The 23,155-nt window shown below is 42.2% G+C and overlaps 1 protein-coding gene across 1 annotated transcript; it reads right to left on the bottom strand.

The window, feature by feature from the left end:
- Positions 1 to 11,754: 11,754 nt before the first annotated feature.
- On the bottom strand, positions 11,755 to 13,553 carry LOC124661644. The gene is made up of 3 exons (XM_047199518.1): positions 13,393 to 13,553; positions 12,374 to 12,454; positions 11,755 to 12,294 (listed from the first exon to the last, which is right to left on the bottom strand). The coding sequence occupies exons 1-3, from the start codon at positions 13,540 to 13,542 to the stop codon at positions 12,079 to 12,081; spliced, it is 447 nt and encodes a 148-aa protein (XP_047055474.1). The 5' UTR covers positions 13,543 to 13,553; the 3' UTR covers positions 11,755 to 12,078.
- Between the last annotated feature and the right edge of the window lie 9,602 nt (positions 13,554 to 23,155).

The raw sequence follows: 23,155 nt of genomic DNA, 5'->3' as shown, positions 1-23,155 counted from the left end.
CCGAAGAAAAGAAATCCACCAGTAACCGAGCATATTTGTGGTAACGAAGTAATGGCGCAACACCAAGTGTCGGGTGTTTTTGCTGTAATATTGTAACGGCACAGCCCCGAGTATTCGGGTGTGGCGAAAGTAAATGATAATTGACTCTCGAAAGAGGAACACTTAGCTCGGCTGCGACGAGGCCGATGTGGAGGCAGGTCGCATGGTAGACGCACTCGAAGTAGTTGCATGGCCAGAAAATGGGTGATGTAGCCGCGAGACGCCCGCGACTGATGAACACCCGAACATATCTAATCCGTGACAGGCGAGCCCAACAGCACGTGGCGGGTGTGCGACAGCGGGCGCAGTTGACCGAACATAGTAGTCAAAGCTTTGTTTCAATCTGCAATTGTAGAACACAAATTTGCACGCAAATAATAGTACGAGCCAAAAAATATTTGGCGGAATAATTTTTACGAGTAATAATAAATTAGAAATATAGCACTTGATATTTTTGTATCGGATGGTAGTCCCTAATTATCTTGTGATATCTGCTCTAAAACAGTCATGGTTGCTTGTTTAATATTGTCAGTTAGTTTCATAGAGAGTACAGATTGAAGCAACTCCTATTATGAAATAGTGACGCTAGTGGAGAAATCAAGAGATCCAGATGATAATAATTATACGTATGTACGTGAGATAGTAATAAAAGTACTTAGCTTTGCTTTTTGGTTGAAATTGATCCTCAGATTTTGGAAAGTGCTCGTCAAACGTTCCAAGGAAAACCTAGTAGAGCTCACGGTGATTTGATGCACTGTTTTAGTCCTGCCGGCCTTGGACTTCCTAGATGTAGTGGACGTATGTCCTGGCCTCCGTGCCCGATTGGATCTTCGAATTCCATGTTCAATCTGATCAGCTGCGTGATCACGTGTAATCGTCGGATACGCTTCTTCTCTGAATCCTTCCTGTAGATGTACGCACGAACACGCTGGTACCCAAACCGAGACGAACATCCTGATCTGTTGTATACCCAATCGCTGACGACAAATTGCACTTGAAGATGATGAAGTCGCCGCTTATCGATGAACTCGAAATTCGAACACCCGATCTCATCAGGCTATTGCTTGATCGATGATGAAACTGACGGATCCCGCCCGGATGACGAAATCCAGTCGTCGCAAATCCCCACGTGACGGCGCCAATTGACGAGGGATCACCTCGGCAATGCCTACGGATTGTAGACTAGGGTTTCGGGAGAGAGCGACGATGGAGATTCCGGGGACGAGATTAGGCACACGACGTACCCAGCTTCGGGTCCCCTCGGTGGAGGATCCCTACGTGCTGCTAGCAATCCAAGTATATGAGCATAATATGTTTACATGGTGCCGCCATAGGCGGAGCTATGTTGTCTATATTCTGTCTATCTCGTTGTCCTCCCTCTTTCGGGTGCCCTGGCTAGCTTTATATATGCAACCATCCTAGGGTTTTACAAGAGTCCTAGTCGACTACTTCTTCGGGTTGCCTTGTTGGGCCTTCTCCATATTGGGTCTCCTCCATATTGGGCCGAGCCTGGTATACTAATAATGGTTACCCGAAGGGTATGCCCATGTCAACAGGCAAGGACATGTGGGATGCGCTTGAGGCCAAGTTTGGGGTCTCGGATGCGGACAATGAATTATATGTCATGGAGCAATACTATGACTATAATATGACTGATGAGCACTCCATTGTTGAGCAGGCTCATGATATATAGTCCATTGCTAAGGAACTTGGGCAGTTCACGTGTGTGTAACCGGATAAGTTTATTGCCGGAGGCATCATTGCCAAACTTCCTCCTTCATGGAGGAATTTTGTTACTTCTCTGAAACACAAGAGGCAAGAGTTTTGTGTCACGAATCTCATAGGTACTCGTGATGTTGAAGAAAAGGCGAGAGCAAAAGACATACGTGCTCGAGGTGTTGAGGGAGGTTCTAGTGCCAACTTGGTATAGAAGAAGAACTTCCAATCCTACAAGTCCAAGAACGAGAACAAGTATGATGAGAAAGGAAAATTTGATGGGAAGAACAAGGCCTCACAGTCTACCAATTTCAAGAAAAATACTGATAAGAAGAAAGGAGTATGCCACGTCCGTGGTGACCCCGATCATTGGGCTCCCAATTTCCCAAACCGCTTTAACAAGCGTCGGCAAGGAAAGGGCGGCAAGACCGCCAATATTGTCATTGGAGATACCGAGATGAAGGATGATGGGTATGGTATATTTCCTACTATCCTTTCGGTATGTCATTCTCCCGAATGGTGGATTGACACATGTGCCAATGTACATGTTTGTGCTGATATCTCCATGTTTTCTTCTTATCAGGTCACATGGACTTCCTCTCGTGATGATGGGCAACGGCTCGCATGCTACTATTCGTCGTGTTGGTACGGTCGATCCGAAGTTCACTTCGAGAAAGATCGTGTACCCGAAGAAAGTGCATCATGTCCTTTCTATCAATAAAAATCTTGTTAGCGGATCGCTTATGTGTCGTGATGGCTATAAGATTGTGTTTGAATGCAATAAATTTGTTGTGTCAAAATTTGGAACCTTTGTTGGTAAAGGCTATGAGTGTGGGGGCTTGTTCCGCTTATCCCTGTCAGACGTTTGTAATAAAGTTGTTAATCATATTTGCACCAATATTGAGACAAATGTTTGGCATTCATATCTTTGTCATGTTAATTTTGGTTGTATGATGCGGCTAGGTAAACTGAATTTAATCCCGAGTTTCACTACTGTCAAGGGTTCTAAGCGTCAATTGTGTGTTCAAGCTAAGCAACCTCGCAAGTCACATACGATTGAGGAGGTAAGAAATTTGGAACCTCCAGAACTCATATATTCAGATCTTTGTGAGATGAATGGTGTGTTGATAAATGGTGGAAAGAAATACTTCATGACGTTGATTGATGACTGAACTAGATATTGTTATGTGTATCTTCTGAAATCAAAAGATAAGGCGTTAAATTTTTTCAAAATCTATAAAGCTGAAATAGAAAACCAACTTGATCGAAAGATCAAGCGGCTTAGGTCTGATTGTGGTGGAGAGTATTTTTCCAATGATTTTGATTCATTTTGTGCGAACATGGCGGTATAATCCATGAGAGGACGCCTCCCTACTCACCTCGGTCAAATGGGGTGGCTGAATGAAAGAACCGTACTCTAACTAATTTAGTTAACGCCATGTTAGACACATAGGATCTCTCCAAGGCATGGTGGGGGGAGGCGATATTGACTGCATGTCATGTCCTAAACCAAGTTCCCACAAAGAATAAAGAAATAACTCCATTAGAGGAACAGGAGAAGAAAAGTTTGAAAATCTCTTATCCTAAGAACTCTGGGATGTTTGGCTTTAGTCAATGTGCCAATTCCCAAGAAGCGCAAACTTGGACCAAAATATGTGGATTGTGTTTTTCTGGGTATGCTTTTCATAGCATTGGCTATAGATTTTTGATAGTAAAATCTGAGTCGAATGATGCGACTTTCTTTGAGGATATATTTCCCATGAAGGGTATGCTAAGCTCATCGAATCAGGGATGCCTAGTACATCTAGTCAGGAATTAGCTACAATTCCTGAATCCACCATTCTGATAGAACACCTTGAGAATCCTGAGGAGGATAACAATGAAGCTCCTAAAAGGAGTAAGAGACAGATGATTGTGAAGTCTTTTGGTGATGATTTCATTGTGTATCTCGTGGATGATACTCCCACTTCTATTTCAGAAAGCCTATGCATCTCTAGATGCTGACTACTAGAAGGAAGTTGTCCGAAGTGAGATGGATTCCATTTTGACTAGTGGAACTCGGGAGATCACTGATCGTCCTTATGGGTGCAAACCTGTAGGATGTAAATGGGTGTTTAAAAAGAAGCTTAGACCTGATGGTACAATTGAAAAATACAAGGCACGACTTGTGGCCAAGGGTTATACCCAAAAGAAAGGTGAAGACTTCTTTGATACCTACTCACCTGTAGCTAGATTGACTACCATTAGAGTACTACTATCACTGGTTCCCTCATACGGTCTTCTCGTTCATCAAATGGATGTTAAGACGTCTTTCCTAAATGGAGAATTGGATGAGGAAATTTACATGGACCAGCTAGATGGATTTGTAGAAAATGGTCAAGAAAGAAAGGTGTGAAAATTGTTGAAGTATGTATATGGTCTAAAGAAAGCACCTAAGCAGTGGCACGAGAAGTTCGAAAGAACTTTAACTGCTGAAGGATTTGTTGTAAATGAAGCTAATAACTGTGTGTACTATCGCCATGCTGCGTTGAAGGAGTCATTGTTTGCTTGTTCTTCGATAACATACTAATTTTTGGAACCAACCTAAATATTATCAAGAAGATCAAGGATTTCTTATTTCGTTGTTTTGAGATGAAGGATCTTGGGGTAGCTGATGTAATCTTGAACATCAAGCTGCTGAGGGCTGACAATGGTGGGATTACCCTGCTAAAATCTCACTATGTGGAGAAGATCTTGAGTCGTTTTGGGTATAGAGACTTCAAGTCTTCTCCAACTCCTTATGGTCAGCTAGTGTGCTGCTTCGAAAGAATAAAACGGCTGCTAGAGATCAACTGAGATATTCTCGGATTATTGGCTCGCTTATGTATTTGGCTAGCGCTATGATGCCTGACATCGCCTTTGTTGTGAGCAAACTTAGCTGATTTGGCTCAAATCCTGGCGATGATCACTGACATGCTCTTGAAAGGGTTTGCACTATCTCAAAGGCACTACGAGTTATGACATTCATTATACCGGGTATCTGAGGGTACTAGTGGGTTATAGTGACTCAAACTGGATTTCTGGTGCTCATGAGATTAATACCACTACTGGATATGTGTTTACACTTGGTGGTGGCGTTGTTTCTTGAAAGTCTTGCAAGCAGACCATATCTTAACGACGTCAACAAAGCAGAAGTCACAACATTAGACACATCCACTTTTGAAGCAGAGTGGCTTTGTGAACTCTTGATGCACTTACCTATGGTTGAGAAACCAATACCCGCTATCCCAATGAACTATGATAATCAAACTGTGATCCTCAATGTTAACAGTTCTAAGGATAATATGAAGTCATCAAGGCATGTGAAGAGGAGATTAAAATATGTCATAAAAATGAGGAACTCCGGAGTTATTGCGTTGGACTATATCCATACGACTAGAAATTTGGCAGACCCCTTCACAAAGGGTCTATCACGCAATGTGATAGATATGCATCGAAGGAGATGGGTATAAGACCCACCGTATAAGTTGTCCACAGTGGTAACCCACTCTATGTGATCAGAGATCACGTGAATTAGATTTGGGAGACAAACTATATGTCAACCGAGAGGAAAGTATCCTTACTCTTTGAATGATACCACTCCGTGAAGATGCAATACTTTCCTAATCTACACGGTAGGCTGATTTTATCTTAATGTGTTCTAAGTGGCTTATTTAAGCACGGATGTTGTCCTACAGAACATCTGTTGAAGAATACACCTATATGAGTTTTGTTGTTAAACGTCGCAGTCTACGAGAGTTAGGTGCTCTCCAATAAACTCATGAAAGGCCATGGAGTATGACGCATAAGCTCCACCCACGGGGAAGTCCTGCGATAGCCCAGTATCGATCAAGGCTTTGTGTGAAGCTAGATTCGAAGAAAACTTGCAATTCAAGGCTTAGTCCACTGTTCAAGTAGTTGTCTAGTGTAGCATAGAGTTATGGTGAAAGTTCAACTTAACAATCTTCACTATAGTACCGGTATATTATAATATTTTGAAACCAAAGGTAAATTTTATGTGCCTCTGAGATCTGGTGGGGGATTGTTAAAATTTTACCTAATGTAGGACCAACCCATCAAAATTTAGGCCACAATTCCTGAAAATTCCAAAGGCCCAATTAGCCCATTCATGCATAGCAATGGGTGGGACAAAAGTGTAGTCCCACCTTGCTAGTTTGGAGAGAGTTGGACCTACTTATAAGGAGGGCTGCACCACTTGGTCTACAAGTATGAGAAGAGTCCCACACACGCTCCTCCTTCTCCGCCGCCCGTTCGTCACGACGCGATGCGCGCGGCGTGGTTTGCGGGAATGCCTCGAGCCAAGATCTTTTCTTTCTTTTTGTCACGCATGTATGGAATTTGAATGAATGGTTATGCACACAAATCTGAAACGTTTTTGCTTAGTGGGCAATGAATACTGCTGCCTGTTCAGTTCATCTTTCGTTCCTTCATTTCATCTCCCACCGCAGGCTATTTGCCTCCTCCTATGTGTATATATATAAACGAGGTCACTCCACTCGATAAACACACACGAAACACTACAACCTCTAAGTTCCAGAACTTTGCACAGATCAAGGTCTTTTCCATCCCGTCTTGCGGCGTGCACCGCAAGCCGGGACAGTAGGCCTCCGAAGTCCCGATGCTTGAGATCATGTACGGGAGAGTGGCGATAAAGTTTTTGGGGAGCGCTTCTACGCGACTACTGACCACATCACGGATGCGGACGAGTTCTTCCCCGACGACGACTTCTTCCCCGACATTAGCAGCCTCTACAACGACATGGGCGACAACTCCGGCAACACGAACGGGTCTTCTTCCGCTGTCCCATATGTTCTCCTCGTTCTCCTAGTCGAGATCATGATGCAGCTTCTATCTCTATTATCTTGTCTAGAATTATTTTTATCATTCTCTCTGTTAGATGCCAAGACTAGTTTGGTTATCCCTTTTCTAGTCGTGTTCTATTTATTTTCTGTTTTACTTATATCATGCGGAAAATTGCTAATATATCCAACAACTTAGGGTTGGGGCAGGGGGAACCTCCGGAGCCATCCAGGAGGGAGGCGGCTCGGGAGTGGAGGGGAAGGGTTCCTTTTGGTCTATGTTGTCCATCTCGTAGCACGTAGGACGTAGCTGGACGAGCCTTGGAGTGGAGCGCGGGCTACGGCAGGATACATCTCCAGGAGGTGAACGTTCACTTGCGACAAGGTTTCAACCTAGAATACCACATCATATCTATGTTAGACTCTTACAGCATGAAAAAACAATTAAACAGAAAAAACAGCTACATACCTTATTCCTGAATTGTGCTTCAGCTATAGGAGACCACTCATAGGCATATTTTATCAATGTATACACGATAGCTATTTCCGCTCCGCATGGGAGGGTTCCTTTATGCTAAGGCTCCCTTGCTACGCACTTAGGACATATACAATGGTGATATCTTAGCACTGCCACGTAGGATAAATGCTGAGGTGGAGGAAAGAGAAAGATGAAAAAAGACTTTGCCTTCTCTTAGCTAAGAGATGATCTCTTAGCACAATCTCTCACACCATATATTTAGGATGTCTCGTTACTAAAGATAAGACTAAAAAATAATTCATTGTACACCATGTTTTACTGTTATATCTACATTACGTGGCAGGAATAAGATAGAACGGTCTTATCAACCATTGCACATGCCCTTTCAAGCAAATAGTTAGGGAGAATTTTCTGATTATACCTCGTCGTTTATTCCATGATCTGGATTGTGGCCTCTTTCTGGTTTTCCACCGTGGCGTGGTATTTTTTTTTCAGCCCACCAGAATTAGGTCTTGTTTATACTCCCAACAGAAATATTAGTCCGACTTATCCCGTCCATCTTGTAGTGAGCTGCTCTGGAACAAATCTACCCTATGCAACTTGTGGAAAAAAATTCACAAAGCAAGACGCAACAGGCAGAGACGTGGTGATAGCGGTGGCTTAAGCAAATAGATATTTTTTGGAGGGGTTAAACAAGGATTAGTCTGACATGGATTGGGCGATGGTATGAGATCTACCCGATCCAAGCCTAGTCCTTGGATTGAATCCCGATAAGACGGATGAGACCTTAAGGGTAATACACTTGCTGCAAACAAGTATGGCAACATATGTGCACCCACTTTTTCAAAAAAATTAATAATGCAAAAACATGTTAGGGGACTTATTACACTTAAGACCTGTAAGAATAGCATCTTTTAATTTTGTTTTGAAATGGACTTCTAAAAGAAATAATGCAAGCAAGTATTACAACCTACGTGCAAACTCACTTTTTCCCTTTAGAGCTCGTTTAACATGTGGATATTTCTTTCGAGCATGTTCATCAATACTTATCTCTTTGGGCTAAGCTTAGAGACGTTGTTCTTCATGACGGGATTATGGATGAGATTTCTTGGAACCTTACTAACAATGGCCTATACTCCTCCAACTCCGCTTATAAGGCCTAGTTCTTTGGAGTTATCGCCCTATTAGTTCCTCGGTGCGGAAAATGTGGGCTTCACCCAAGATCAAGTTCTTGCTTGGCTTCATGTCCAAAATAGGCTTTGGGCGCTTGGAGGAATGCGGTTGGACAAATTGTGGTAATTGACTTTTTGCAATAGGGTCTTCGAGTCGGTGGACCATCTCTTCGTCAATTGTCGCTATACCATTCGACATTGGGGGCTCGTCAGGAATTGGCTCGGTCTTCTTCTCCTTGATCTTCACACTTGGCCAACTCTATCTATTCTTTCTGGGTTTTGGCGTCTATTACCCTTCTTGTCACTTGGGAGCTTTGGAATGAGAGGAACGCGAGGGTCTTCGAGAACAAGCACGACGTGCCGGCGGCTATTCTAGATAAAATTGAGAATGAGTCTAAATTGTCGGCTCTTGCGGGAGCCAAACATTTGAGTTCTTTGATGCTGCTAGAGTAGTCATGTTGTAATCGCTCTTTGCACTTTTTACTCTTGTAAACTCTTTCTTAATCAATGGAATACAACAAGGCTTTTGCCCTCTTTAAAAAACATTCTCATTTCATTTCATTTTTTTCATTTGGTAGATATGAAATGAAAGGACACTGACACCATCATTTTATTTGCCGATTTAAATTCCAAGCAGAAAAATCATGTTTGGCTGCCACAAGGATTTATCAAATGAAATGATTTCAGAAAAATGATGGTGTGAGGGATAAAATCTATATCTCTTATAAAGCAAAACCCCACTAGAGCGCCATTTAAGTTGTATATCTCAACATGCAAGCTATCCAAATCATCCATTCTATTAGCCATTCAATTGTCCATGTCATCCCCCATTAACATTCATTAATACTCTACATGCAAGCCACATCATCTATTTTTTAAGTCATCCAATTATCCACATCATCCACTTTTAGCCGTCAACTACGTAACCATTTAAGGGGTCGTCTTTCCCCCCTCCTTCTCCTTGCTCCAGAGAAAGGCGAAGAGGGCGGCGACCAGTCTTCTCCCTCCCTCCGCCGGCAAGCCTGCGGGTTCCTCGTCCCTCCGCCGGCCGCTCCGGCCGCGGGAGGGATGGGGAACCCCGGGGTTCTTGGTCCGGTGTGTAGATAGGGTAGATCTAGGGTTTGGTGGCGGCGGCGCTTTGGTGGCGGCGACGGCGCGGCTCCATTCAATAAGTTTGCTCCGGCTCCAGCCCCATCTCGGCTTCGCCGAGGAGCTCGTGAGCTATGTTTCTTGCCACCCCTGTATGGCAAGAGTAGGATGCCTTGAAGCTGTCGGTGAGGAGGTGGCGACGGCAGCTTTGTGGGCCTTTTGTTCTCTGGCTTCGACCCCGTCCCGATGGCGTGCCCTCCGGCGCCGTCGCGAAGCCTGGAGTCCCTGTTCAGGAGGGAGGAAGACGGTTGGTGCCTGCTTCCGTTGGTGGCGCCGGCGACCGTTCGGTGAGGATGATGGCTCGGGAGCAGGTTGGCGGCCCGATGCTGGAAGATCTGTCGTTCTCACCTGATTTGATCGGTGTGGAGCGGCAGATTTGGGATCCGTTCTGCAGCATGGGGATGAGCCCCGGTCGATGCGCGACAGCGGAAATCTTCGCTCCTCTTTGCGAGGAGCTTCTCGTGCGACCCACAAAGCCAGCGATGGCGAGGTGCTGGCTCGGATCCGGCGATGGAGGAAGAAGATGGTGTTTGCAGGGACCTCTAGGCCCTTTTGTGTATTTTTCTTTTGTTGGGGGTTTTTTCTGCAAATGTTCTCGGTCATGTGTCCTCTAGTTTCTTCTAGATTCCGCGTGTGTTGTACTGGGTTTGTTTAATATATGTTACGTGGTTTCTCTCAAAAAAAAACTACGTAACCATTTCAAGTCAGCTTTTTTTTAAGTTAGCTCTCGACTATTTACGCCAATTGAATCCTGCATGTTCCTACAAATAACATCCTATTCCAATCAACTTATATCCTTTTGTTTTTTTACAATATAGAGTTAACGGAGAATTCCCGCTGCAACGCGCGAGGTATCCTTCTAGTTTACTTAACATATAATACCAATTCCCTGAAAATTCCAATTGTTCTGATAGTTCCAATTCCATCACAGGCAACCAAGTTCGGTATAGAATCTCAGTTGAATTCCACGATCCCGGGACTAAACAGTTGCTGCAAAACAAGCTCTTAGGGGAATGCACTTGAATCATGCAACAGCAGCATAGAGTATGGTTTACAAGCTGAGGTGAGGTCAAACGCGCTCCATGCCACGGCATGGGCGACTCGGACGGTGTGCGCTTCTTTGAGTCAGACGCGTATTGCTTGGTCTCACGGTGAACACATCAGTGCATCCGAGTTTCGTCTTGTTTCCCTTTCCTCTTCTGGAGGATGGCAATGGGTACCATAAGCCACGTACCCGCCGGGTAAAACCCCAATAAGATTACAGGTATGTGACAAAATATTACCCATGGATTCGTAAATAGAAAAATATCATACCCATTGGGTAGGGTAGGTACGGGTATGAGATCGTAGAACCCATACCCACATACCCATGTACCCATTTTTTTTTTTGCGAAACACAGTACAATCAAAGGTGCTCATACATACGCGCACACACTCACCCCTATGAATGCACGCACGCACACCCTACCCCTATGAGCACCTCCAAGATACTGCATCGAAGAACTGATCCGGCGGGTCTTGAGATTGACGAAGTCACCATAGGCGCCTCGCTGTCGACGGGAACGTCGCCTCCCACTGAAGAATATTCCGCCTTTATGAGACACCAAAGTGTCAAATCTGGGATTTGAACTCTGGTGGGCTGGGGGTGCCACTGCCCTCCTAACCATCCAACCACAGGTTGGTTCTCCCCCATGTACCCATTTAAATTTGATAAGTTGGCTGCTGTAAAATTCTGAAGTATTTCATTTCCCCCTAATCACACCTTCACTAGGTTGAACCTCACGCTTCCGGTCTCACAATTGCTGATAGGTTATTGATGATTAGTCCCCTATTTAGGATTGTTTCACCTCATGTCATATTTCTTGATCAATTTGATGTGCTGTAAGCGCGGGTATTTTTACCCTCGGGTACCCATTTACCCTGCCGGGTGACGGGTATGAAAAAAAGTTATACCCGTTGACGGGTATGGGTAAGATTGAAGGTGACGGGTACGGGTATGGAATGGCTCTACCCGTACCCATATGGTGCCAATCTGGAGACGTGTGCAGAAATTCAGACAACTTATGCTACATCCTAGCCGATCTTATTATTACGACTTGCAGATTAAATCTGCCTCTAAAAATTCACAGCTCAATCGACTCAATGACATGCCGAGGCGCTACCCACAGTTCAACTCTGAAATGCAGTATCGTCCCAGCGCATAATTGTTTGCTGCACCTGCATAAGTTCACCGACAATGTATGCATTTAAATTCACCGACACAGCTTACAGATCTAATTTGGCTCCGAAATCATTTACATTTTAACTAACTCAATGCCCTACTGCAGCGGCTTCAGTATCACTGCCAATGCACAGGAACAGGTTAAAAGCTACAGGAAGTTTCAACTCTGATATGAAGTATTGTCGCGGCATGTAAATGGGATGCCAGCGAAGTTCGATCCAGTTCTTGACAGCACGTTCCAGTGCATAATCGTTTTGCACAAATCTGCAAGTTTCTCACTAAAAATTTCTTTCCAGTGCCTACCTCACGGCCCATACAACCAATTTTCGTTCTTCCAGGATGTTGCTCTAAAACTATATATACACCACATACACTAGAGGATGTATCTGTTTAGTTACATTATTGAATCATGGGATAAACGCGAACAGCCGAGGAGCTACAACATTTACTGAGTGCCGGCTCGAATCACGCCGCCGCCTTCATTTTCTCGCCAAGCGTCTGCTGGACGAACCACAGCACCGGGTTCCCCAGAGCCGGGATCAGGCTCACTGCGACCAGAGGGACAGCACACACGAAGACCCATGGCCAGATATTGTTCGGCGCCTGTTTCGCGGGCATGGGGGGTCTGAACTTCTCCAGCTCTTCGCACAGGTCAGGGTGATCTCGGAACAGCAGCTGCAACTGAGGATCAGACAGATGGAGAGGATTCAATCATTGATCTCAGAAATCTGTTGGGAAGAGGGGTAGAACGAAGTCATACCGCTCGGTAGGCCTCCACCTGGGACAAGTCCATTCTGCCGAGAATGTCGAACAATGACAGGTATAACATGTGATCACGGGCCTGGGAAAAACAAGAAGCTTAATCGTAAAGTGAAGCATAAGTAAATGTAAATGAGACATTATTGAGCAAACTTTATAATGTAAATCAATACAATAACCAACTAGATATATAGCTCAACTGGAAATTTAGCGGCCATGTTCAAAGTGTTACTTGGAGGGGGGATATAGCAGAGTACTTATCAAATAGGATATAGCTGACAAGCTGAGTTCTAGGCAGTGTTACTTGGAGCGGATGTGCTGAGTTGTAGGTAGTACAAGGTCTGATTCAGTAAAACCCGATTTTGTTTCAAAGCAGAATAAATCACCACACTAATTTGTAATATTATTCTTTATGACTGTACCAAAAGTTTTCAGCTGACCTATCCCATTGCCATTCTTAACTCCCCCCCTCTCTCATTGTCTTGTCATATTTTCTAGATCTATACAATTCAACTGAAAATAGTCGAGTGAAAAGAAGAAGAGCGTTAGCCCTAGTTCTAATCTTGTTCAAGAGCATACTAAAATAACCACACAGGTTAGCAGTGTCGTTCCTTCCGATTGTACCAAAAAAAAAATTAGCTAAGCTATCCCATGAGCTAACTCCCTCCCTCTCTCATTGCCTTGTTTTATTTTCCAGTAACATGTAAACAATCAAGTAAAAGAAGACAGTTAACAGTTAGCAGTGGTTTGCTCGTGTCTTGATAATTATACAAACTGGGTACCCATACAGATTTCAAGATCTCATAAGGTATAGTTTTTGCAAACAAAAGAAACTTATATAGTTGAATACATCAAAACACAGAACAAGAAAATTCTGCGACAGTTAGAAATTAAAGTTAAGCAGTGGACGATGCCAGCCAATTGGCATATATCAAACAGAGGAAGTGGCGATGCAAGATAGACTTTATAATCGCAAGGATGTAAAATGATGGTATTACATAGTCCAGCATACAGACTCACCTTCACTTTCCTGACAAATCTGAGGGAATCGTCAAACGTGAGTGGCTCCGATTTAGATGTAACAACACCAAAGAACACCGTGGCTCTCGACTCTGCCTGAAACGCCTCATCTGCTCTAGACATCGTAAATCCGTTGCCTCTGTGATGCATGTCAACCACCAATCAGCATGATTGCAGCAAGTTCACAGCAGACACATTCTTAGATAGCAGGCAGTCTTATGTCTCAACTAGAACCCAACAACTGCTGTATAACCAACTAGGTCCTGAACTAGATCCAATAGAAAAAGGCAAAATAACATCAACCACCAGGAAACTCCACCTATCGCAACAGCCAGGCATTGCTCTGTGGGTTATCCAAACCCACCAGACTAGTGTAGAGTTTCAGTACATGCCAACAGAAATATTTGGGTACATGCCAACCATAGCTGCCACCAAACTCGTAAAGATAAGCACCAACAGCTTAGTCTCGATGTAGAGGCACTCTGTCTTGGATGGAAAAAGCGAACGGTCTAGCTCCAATTTATCATCGACCGATAATTTGGGGAAGACCCTATTGACTGAAAACTAACTATACCAAGGTACCAGCAGCCAAGAAATCAAGGTTCAGGTTTATTATGAAGGCAACTCGAAAAAGAGGACTAAATGTAAATTCATGGATTGGGGAAAATATGCTAGAACGAATTGCATCAATCGGTGCTGAATCTGCAAACAGCAACAGAAGACATGCTGAAGCACAAAATGCCCATAGTAGCATAAACATTGGTTTTGATATGTGGTGACACGGGCGTCCCAGGTTATACAGCCAGTCCTCCCAGAATCACATTAGATGCACAGTAGCGCAACTGAATAAACGACAATTAAACTAGAGCCAGCCTAGGGCCGAAAGCAGAGGATAATGCTAGAACCAAATCAAATGCGGGTGGGTGGCGTTCAGCTCGGCCCCGGAATCCAATTCCCCGAACGAAGCAAGGAACTGGCGCAGAATCACTCACGCTGCGGGGTTGGCGAGGGAAGGACCTGGAAATCAGTCTGGCCGCAGCTGAAAAATGCTAGTACTCGGGGCAGGAAGAAGCAAGGCACGCACAAACGCACCTCTCGCCCAATCGATGGAAGCAGAATTAGGGTTCGGGCCTGGGTGCCCCTCCTGCCCCTTCCTCCGAGTTGGACTCCGCCTCCCCTCGCCGCCGCCGCCGCCGGTCGCAAGTTTGGAATATTCGGCGGGCGGTGGTGTGTTGGGAGGGGAAAGGCAAGGGGGACGACGACGAAGCGGTGGGGGAGGGATCCCGTCGTCCGCGCTACGCACGTGAGTAAAGTAATCGCGTGACATTGACTGGTGGGACCGTAGACTGGGTCTTTCGGACGGGGCCGGTGTGTCAGGGACTGTGAAGGAGTGCAGCGGTCGGTGTCGTCTGATTCTTATCTGAAGCCCGGGTTCCTCTCGGGAGTCCTACTTTTGTGGGCTGTGCAGAGTCTGGACCGGGGAGAGGAGGCCTGTTTCGGCCTTTTACATCACGACTTTTTTTTTCATATTTGATCTAGTTTTTAATGAAAAATATATTGTTGATTATTATTACGTATGTAGCACAATAGAAATGTAAGAAAGAGGCATTGCAAAAAAAAAACATGTTTTAAAAGAATATTTTTCTTAACTCCCTCTAATAATTCAATTTTTTTAAAACCAACCTAAACGTTCGTTACACAAAAATTTCCCCCGAAATATGTTCCACGTAAATCACGTGTGTCACCCAACAATGTTCACGCTCCTTCTAGGTATCGTACTGGGAAGGATATTATGTATGTAAAAGATATTTTCATTTAAGTATACTCCAACCCCCATAAAATCAAATGACCATGTCCATGCGTATAAGGAAACTATTCGTGCATCCTCGGTGTTTTGTATTCCACGAAGAAATATCTCAACTCTCTTTAGTTTTTCATCGAAACAAGAATTGCTATGAACAGTTATGTAGGATGGCTAAGAAAAGGAGCTACTCGAGCATTTACCAAAAGTAAATTAATAAATCTTTTCTCGATGAAATACCCAAATGTGAAAAAATGCAAACACGTATAAATGAAGGTACATAAAACATGTAAAAGAAAGGACAAAATCAAGGAGAACGAAAGTGAAAGATTAAAAATAAAAATGAATAAATTCTGAAATGTAAGCTTAAATGAATGAGAGAGACGTGTTTGGAATGATTCTAGAGTTATTAAATGGACCAACTCAACGAGTGCGGACGAATTACACCCGAGCTTGGGTGCACTCGATGAATGTGTGGCTGAGGTTAATCCATGAGTATTTAATGTTTCTATTTTTTAGTATGAGAATTGGCTGAAATTTGAAATACCTCTGCATCTCCCGTAAGATATTGAATCTAAAGGTATGAACGGTGCACCCTCATGGAGCCTTCCCAGACCATCCACGATAGGCCACCAGGCACGCACTGGCTGGCCGGTTGCCTCGTTTCTTACTCCACCAAGTGGGCCACGTGTCTCCATTTAATTGGCTTAGCTGAGCCCAAACAAAATCAACGTACCCTATCCCACGACCCCTCCCAATCGCTCCCCAATCCCCACTCCTCTGCCCCGTCTCCACCCCTCCCTCTCCTTGCGCGTGCGGCGGCGGCCGGCTTCATCCCCGCCGCCAGCCCCTCTGCCTCCACATCGTCGCTCTCTGAAATCGCTGGCGCGGGCGACCTCCGGCAGGGCCGATCTAGGGGCCGCCGGCCCGGGCAAGGGGCGGCGCGACCGGTCCCCACAGGGACGGCGTGGGAGGGCTGCGTGGCGACCTCCACAGGCCATCGAGCGCGCGGGAGCAGGGCCGTCGGCGAGGCGCGGCGGGAGCGCGCGGGAAGCAGCGCCGCCGGTAGAGAGCAGGCCTCTGAGGCGGTCGCCCTCCCAGCCAGTGGCGTATATAGCAGCCCGCGCTTCTCCATGCTGCCTTTGTCAAGGTCTGCAGGCTCCGCCTCTTCTCCTCCCCCACAGCACACCTTTTTGAGTTTGTGGCGTCATGTCCTAGCAAGTCCATGCCATCCTGTATCCTCTCCTCTCGGTTTCTCTCTCCCGCTTTGAACTTTCGTGTCGGCAGTGCAGACATGATGGTGTGAGGCGGTGGCATCTGGGTCAGCGCGTCGTGACTTTTCCGTAGCAGCAACACCAAACAACACATGTGTTTCTGAAATTGCTCCCTAGGAAAATTATCTTGATTTTTTGTAATAACACTGTGTGCAGATCTAAGAAAAAAGAGAAGGAAGAATGTTGGGGGAGTTTTGTGAAGAATAAGAAGAAGGCCAAGGTCAATTTTTCTGAGTCATATTTTGTTCGATTAAATTCTGAAGTGATTGAAATATATGAATTGTTGGTTTTTCTGAAAACTATGTGTGTCGGTTTGACGAAGAAGAGAAGAAAGAAGAATCTGGGGGGAGTTTTCTGAAGAAGACCAAGGTCATTTTAATGAGAATATTTTGTTTGGATAATTTCTCAAGTGATTGAACCGTGTGTTTATTTCTGTTCATAAAGTGTTTAATAATTTTTGTCGGTTGCTTGATGCATGCTGCATGATTAAGCTTATCAGTAGCTTTCTTTTGTTTGCAGAGAAGATGGAAAAGGATCAATGGTTTGCAGAGAAGAAGGAAAAGGATCAATGGAAGGTCTGATTTTATAGAAGCTGGTACATTTAACCGGACCAAGGAAATCTATCCTCTTCTGTGCATTTGTACAAAGAAAAGAAAATAGCTACGATTTGTGGTAGTTAGTCATTGAATCCTCTAACCTTTAAGTAACAATCTGATCCCGTGTATTCTTATTAGTCTTCCTTTTCAGTAGCTTTTTTTCTAATTCATATTTACCTCATGAATTTTTATTTATGTATCTACAACGAGAATGTGCATCACCATTTATTATATGTGTATTTATTTGTCTCATAGGTTAATTGGTGTTGAGCATCATCATTGGTGGTAACCCAAGATTAGCTGACGAGGAAGTTTTCTGTTTGTTCGTGGTGACGAGTGAAATTTGTCTGGGTTAAGTGAGTTCTGATCGTTTCATTTTTAGAGATGTTTTTTTCGCATATTGTTGTATCTCCTGCACCAACACTAGAAGTAACATTATTTGTCCGCCCCCTCTATGTTAATCTATTATTGATGGTTGTGCATTTTGAGCGTCCAGCCCTTTTGAGGCCTGATCCATTGCCTCTATCATGCTCCAGACCAAGCCATCGACTATCAAGGTTTGAGGAATATCACTCTGAAGAAGATTGTGGTAAAATTATGTGTGGTTTCTCGGTTAGAAATGTATTAAGGAATTATGCTAACTAAGTTTGGGATTCAAGTTTATTGCTTTTATTGATTGGATTTGTTTTCTTAGGATTAATTCATTGATGGTTGGTTTTCTGGCAATACATGCTACCTCTCTGCACCTGCCTTCACGGCCTCATATCACGATTGACGCTGGTGGCCTATAGGCTGAGGTGAGAAATGCCTCAACACCATGGCCATGGTGGTGACATCTCCAATCATGTCCTGCAAGGCATTGGTTGTCTCTCCGTAACGTGGCGAGATGAAATATGCCTCCCTTGCTATCTCTAACATCTTGGTAAGTAGCCTAATATTATTTAATCCAGTTTGTTCTTGAGACAAGTGTGAGAATAGTCTTACACTTTACCCATTTGGCAGATGCACTTGAATTTCTTCATCTTTGTGTTACTTTCTTCCTAGCCTCATGCTTAGTATCCTTTTAGATAATAGAAAACAGAGTTAATAAACACAAAGCTAAATGTCTCCTAGGTGAGCTCAGTTTCCTCCATCTCAGTTTGATCCATTTCCCTAGGTTCTAGCATCATGGACTTGTATTTAAGCTGTATTTCTTTCCCACATTTTCTTTCTTTAATAAATACTGATATCAGCTTTTGTACTCCACATAGTAATGAAAAGGATATATATTAATTTTATTAGGCTGGATTCTTTTCATACCGTGTAAGATACTTTGTTAGTTAACTATAACTATTCCGTGATATAATTATCTCTTTTCTTGATTTTATAGGATGCCAGACTCGGCAGAAATGGGCATCCTCACGAGCTTCCAAACTCTAAAATCCTGCTTCAGTGCTCCACCTCTCCAGCTGCGGAACCACCTTGTTTTGTGGAAACTGAGAAGGTGTGTGTGTGTTCCTTGTATCCCATAAATTAGAAGTTGTAGCTTATGGAATAAAATTCCATTTGTAGGGTAATCCTTTTTTAGTAAAAATTTGAAGTCCACATTAGTTTTATATTTATATTTATTATTATTATTTTGGAGTAACTTTAATTACTGTTCATATTTGTTCTTGACAAAGGTTGGTTACGGAATATTTATTTATTCTATCCTTGAAAGTGGCTTCAATGGTCTTACTGAGATAGCTCCAAGTTATGCAGTTGATTACTTGATTGTGTGCTTGCACTAAATGCATCAGAAATGCGTAGAATTAAGTTGCTAAGTCAGATGCTTTATCTCTATGTTGAACAGAAACGTGGGATGTAATATACTATGTTTGCTGAAATGGCACCTGGAGTGTGACTTGTATCAGCATCTCAAGTCTATTTATGAGGTTTGTTTGTTTGAACATGTGAATTAAATTATTTGTCTACAGAGAACCATACTTTTCAACTGAAATGGACTCCTCAATATATTTTACTATTTTACCAGAGAGAAATACCTTTAATTTTTATGCATCCTAACTTTCCGCGGTGCATCTTTTCCGGGTGATAATTTTGTCAAGATGTTAAATGGCAGTAACACTCTTCACACACGGCATCTCGCTGGATCAAATTATCAGTTGAATAAGACTAAGAGTAGTCTTAAGGGTATGTATCATGTACATGTTTTTTAAGTGATGCAACTGTTTTTAAAAAATTCAACCATTCATCTTTGTTTGAAAAATATGTAAATGCATGCCATCTCATGTGTCAACTCGCTTTCTTCTATGACGGCTTAAATGTTCAGAACTGAATTATTTAAAATTGTTTATGCTCTGTCTTTACTGAATGAACTGAACATAATTTTCTTGCTCCTTTCCTGTTAGCATGAACATTTCTAGCCATTAATAATCATCCATTCAATATATTTCACTCTTTCCTATACCAAACCATCTTTAATACTGTAGAAAGCGCATGCATGCCGTGTTTGAAAAAATACATAGTAGTTACTACCTCATATTTATACTCCCTGGAGCTTCTCATTTCCTACAGTGGTTGCTATTTCAGATAAATTTGGCATCCCTATCATACGATTTGCTTCATCTCAGTTCAACGCTTTACTCCCTAGACTTACACTTTTATTTGCATCTTGCTTGATGATCTGCATTCACAGTGAGATCAAATATGGATATTACCATCACTTCCTGGATTTATCTTGCTTTCTCAAATATCGATCCCTTCAAATTCAATGGTTCACTGGATATTATCTTGGTTGTTATTTTACAATGTTTGATAAAATAGTCAGTGGTGCTAAAATATTTGTCATTACAAATAACATTACACAAGTAAGTTTTTTCTGTTTGATCTTTGCTGCCAAACTAAAAGTTCTCTTACAAATAATTGGGGTGAAAGAAGCTGTCTTAGGTTAATGGTTCACTTTGGATTTTGAGCTCCTCTTTCTTTTCGAGTGGATGGTGGTGGAAGAAATATAATAGGATCATTCTAGAACAGACATGGCATAAATCTTGGTTGGTCATGGTGTTGTGCTTGTATCCATACAAGCAGAGGACGTAATAGAGGTTTTCCTGCCTGCAGTTTCTTATGCTAAACTTCTTCTTGTTGCTCCCTCGTCCTCTTGCGTATTTCTGCTTTATTATTCTTGCCTGGATAGTCCTAAACTTAATTTTTATTCTTTGATCTCCTTAGATCGGGTGGAATAATATTTCAAATTGATGGGTTTCCAAGGAATATACAAACCCATGTTGCATTTGAGAATAATTTAAGTTTACTCTATTTTTGCATTTTTTTTAGAGTAATAGATTTTCTAAGTTTAAAGTTATGTGGCACTTTGGTATTCCCCTTTCTCTCTTTAAGATCAACCTACCAAACTCTTAGTTATTTCACATCCCCACAGATAAAAATCTCTCCTGGATTTGTGCTTTTCTTTGACTATCAAAGGAAGACATGAGTGGACTATCAGTGAAAGAAAAGCACAAAGTAAAAAACTTGATCCACTCAGAAAAGCACAAAGCCAGGATCTCACTAAGATAACACCCCTAGTGTTTGCATCTGCCTTTAAGTGTAAGCAGTAATAGCTTACTGCTATCTTACTCTCTTTGTTTGCCACTGTTGCTGGTCTAGAGTTCTTGCATGCCGCTGCTAGCGGCGCAGATTACTCTTAGCGAGACCGTTATGTTTGGATAACAAATACTTAATTATATGTATTGTTTTATTGAGATTTATATCCTCAGCCTAGAGCATGTATCAAACACAACCAGCTGTAGTTTTGCTTTTCGTGTTATTTTTCTTTTCCTGAACATTTCCTTCGCCTTTCCTGAATACTGACTTCATTTTTTCTGAATATTTCATTTTCTTTATATTCTCCTATTCTAGATTAATAAATTATGAACTTAGAAGTGGTTGCATATACAATCCATGGAAGTATATTATTGAATAATACAATCAAACGTTCAGTGGCACACCCAGACTGCCACGGAAGTGTTGGCATATACAATCCATGGAAGTATTATTGAATAATATTTAGAAAGTAGTACATGATTTGCTATGCTTAAAGAAAGTAATATACAAATTGTCAGCAGGTGAGGTCATGTGTTGCTGAAAAAACAATTGCTTTTCCTCTCTTTTGTCCAAAATTCTATATGATTCTCCTGGATATTCAAAAAATGTTGGTCTAGGTATTTTTTTTGTATGCTCTAGACTTGGAGGTGCAGACGACATACTTTTCTCTGTGTAAACTTTGATGTTCACTACCCAGAGTCGTGGCCCTTGTACTGTGAATAACCTATATAAATTTCCTGGCCCTCACATAACGAGGTCCACCGGTGAAATAGGTTGGGTTAAGATTCATGCCACAACATGACTTGAATGCTCTAAAATGCATGAATGAAATCTATAATGCTATGCTACCCACAGTTCGGGGAAAAGGAAGCATTGCTAAGATACACATATTTGAATTTGGGATAAAAAGTAATTTGTTATGTTCAGCATCAGTTTTAAAACAAGGCTGTAATTATGCACAAACCCTGTCAACGCAGCGTGTTCAAATTCGCTATTAGTTTTATTTTGTTTATGATATATTGAGTTTCGGGAGCAAATAGAGTTCCTTAATGTGTTTTTTACTACTGACGTTCTCGGTGGATTCTGCTTTCTGGTGGTGTTTTCTCTGATGACAGGAATATTGTGTTCACGGTCAACATGGACTGTCAATTGGACCTGAAACAAATAGTTCTATAGGTGCGCACTGCAGGATATAACCTCAAGGTGAAATCATTATCCTAATACCTTCATGACCTTTGTTTTTCTCCTATTGGCCTTTTGATGCTGTATTTTCAATTTCCGTGAATATTGAGTGTTTGTCTTTCTGTCTCCTGCTTTGTGAATGACCTGGTATAAGAGTTGGTAAATTTGTGCATGTGTTATTTCATGGAACCAACAAACTGAAGACTCTTCCGAATTCATGCTTATAGACTGATAAATTGTAGAACAGTTGCTCCCCAAATAGATTAAACAGCGTCTCATGCTTTTCTTCAACAACATATACTTTATGCTTGCTTTTGCTAGCTGTCTATTTTAAACAGCGTTTTGCTTGCAGTCATCATGCGTATAAGGGAAACAAAAACTACCGCATTGGTATTTACATCAGGAAAATGGTAAAGCTTAACCTCTCTGATGTAATATATGTTCTTTCTGTTGTTTGAATAATAAATGTCTCTGGAGCTGGTGATTTTATGTACATGAGTAGCTATTTATATGGTAATTATATGTCTATTGAAATTTATCGCCAATTCCCCATGGACACGAAACGCTTATATGTTCTACCACAGATTTTCAGTAGAACATGTCAGAATTAAATGTCTTCAATCAGTAAAGACCCTCTAAATATCATCTTCAGTCATTGCAAATAAAGCAAAATTTTGTTGAGAATGGTTGAGATTAGATTAATACTTGAATTCAACTAAAACCTAGGTATCCCATTTACTTTGATGGAAACTACAAAAGTTCTCTGATTCAGGGGTCTTTGTTAACACTTGCGTAAAAGGAGTTCCATAGTTGTATCAGTTAGGTACTGTCTTAGTTCCTCCTAATTACACACTGATGCAAAGTATTTGTGTTGCTGCATTACCAGGTTTGCAGAGGAGAAAAAAAGGTGAACAACAATCTAATGATGATAAGGACGGTATAAGTTGGTTTCTAAGTTCAGAAGAAGCAGGGTTTAGTACCTTTATTGCAAAAAAAATAGTTAAATATGTTATCTTTCGTAAGCATGGCTAAGTTAAAACAGAAACCCCACTCCTTCTGAAGTTAGTCAAAATGCTATAAGGCACTAAGTCCCGCTCCTTCGGAAGTTAGTTTCTTATGTGTACATGTTTTTCAAGGAGAAATATAAGAACCCTGATCCTTGTGAAGTTAGTTAAACAGAGGTTCTGGTCCAGCATTTTTATATAAGCGTTTGCTACACTGTTGGTGATTTCTTGTGCTTTATCCTAATTTCATTCCACTGACTTTATTATGTAAAACTTGAGAAATATATTATCTTTTTACACCTTATTTATATCGTTGTTATTTAAAAT

The sequence above is a fragment of the Lolium rigidum genome, chromosome 6, assembly GCF_022539505.1.
Source record: "Lolium rigidum isolate FL_2022 chromosome 6, APGP_CSIRO_Lrig_0.1, whole genome shotgun sequence".
In the NCBI taxonomy this organism is placed as follows: domain Eukaryota; kingdom Viridiplantae; phylum Streptophyta; class Magnoliopsida; order Poales; family Poaceae; genus Lolium; species Lolium rigidum.
The sequence above is the reverse complement of the archived record's forward strand: the minus strand, read 5'-3'. Positions and strand labels throughout refer to the sequence as shown.

What these genes read in the sequence shown, in the direction of transcription:
- LOC124661644 (XM_047199518.1), bottom strand. Translation starts at nt 13,542, where the DNA reads ATGCATCACAGAGGCAACGGATTTACGATGTCTAGAGCAGATGAGGCG. An exon ending in GATTTGTCAGGAAAGTGAAG is followed by an intron (nt 12,455 to 13,392) that starts GTGAGTCTGTAT and finishes TGTTTTTCCCAG; the next exon opens with GCCCGTGATCACATGTTATA. An exon ending in AGGTGGAGGCCTACCGAGCG is followed by an intron (nt 12,295 to 12,373) that starts GTATGACTTCGT and finishes TCTGATCCTCAG; the next exon opens with TTGCAGCTGCTGTTCCGAGA.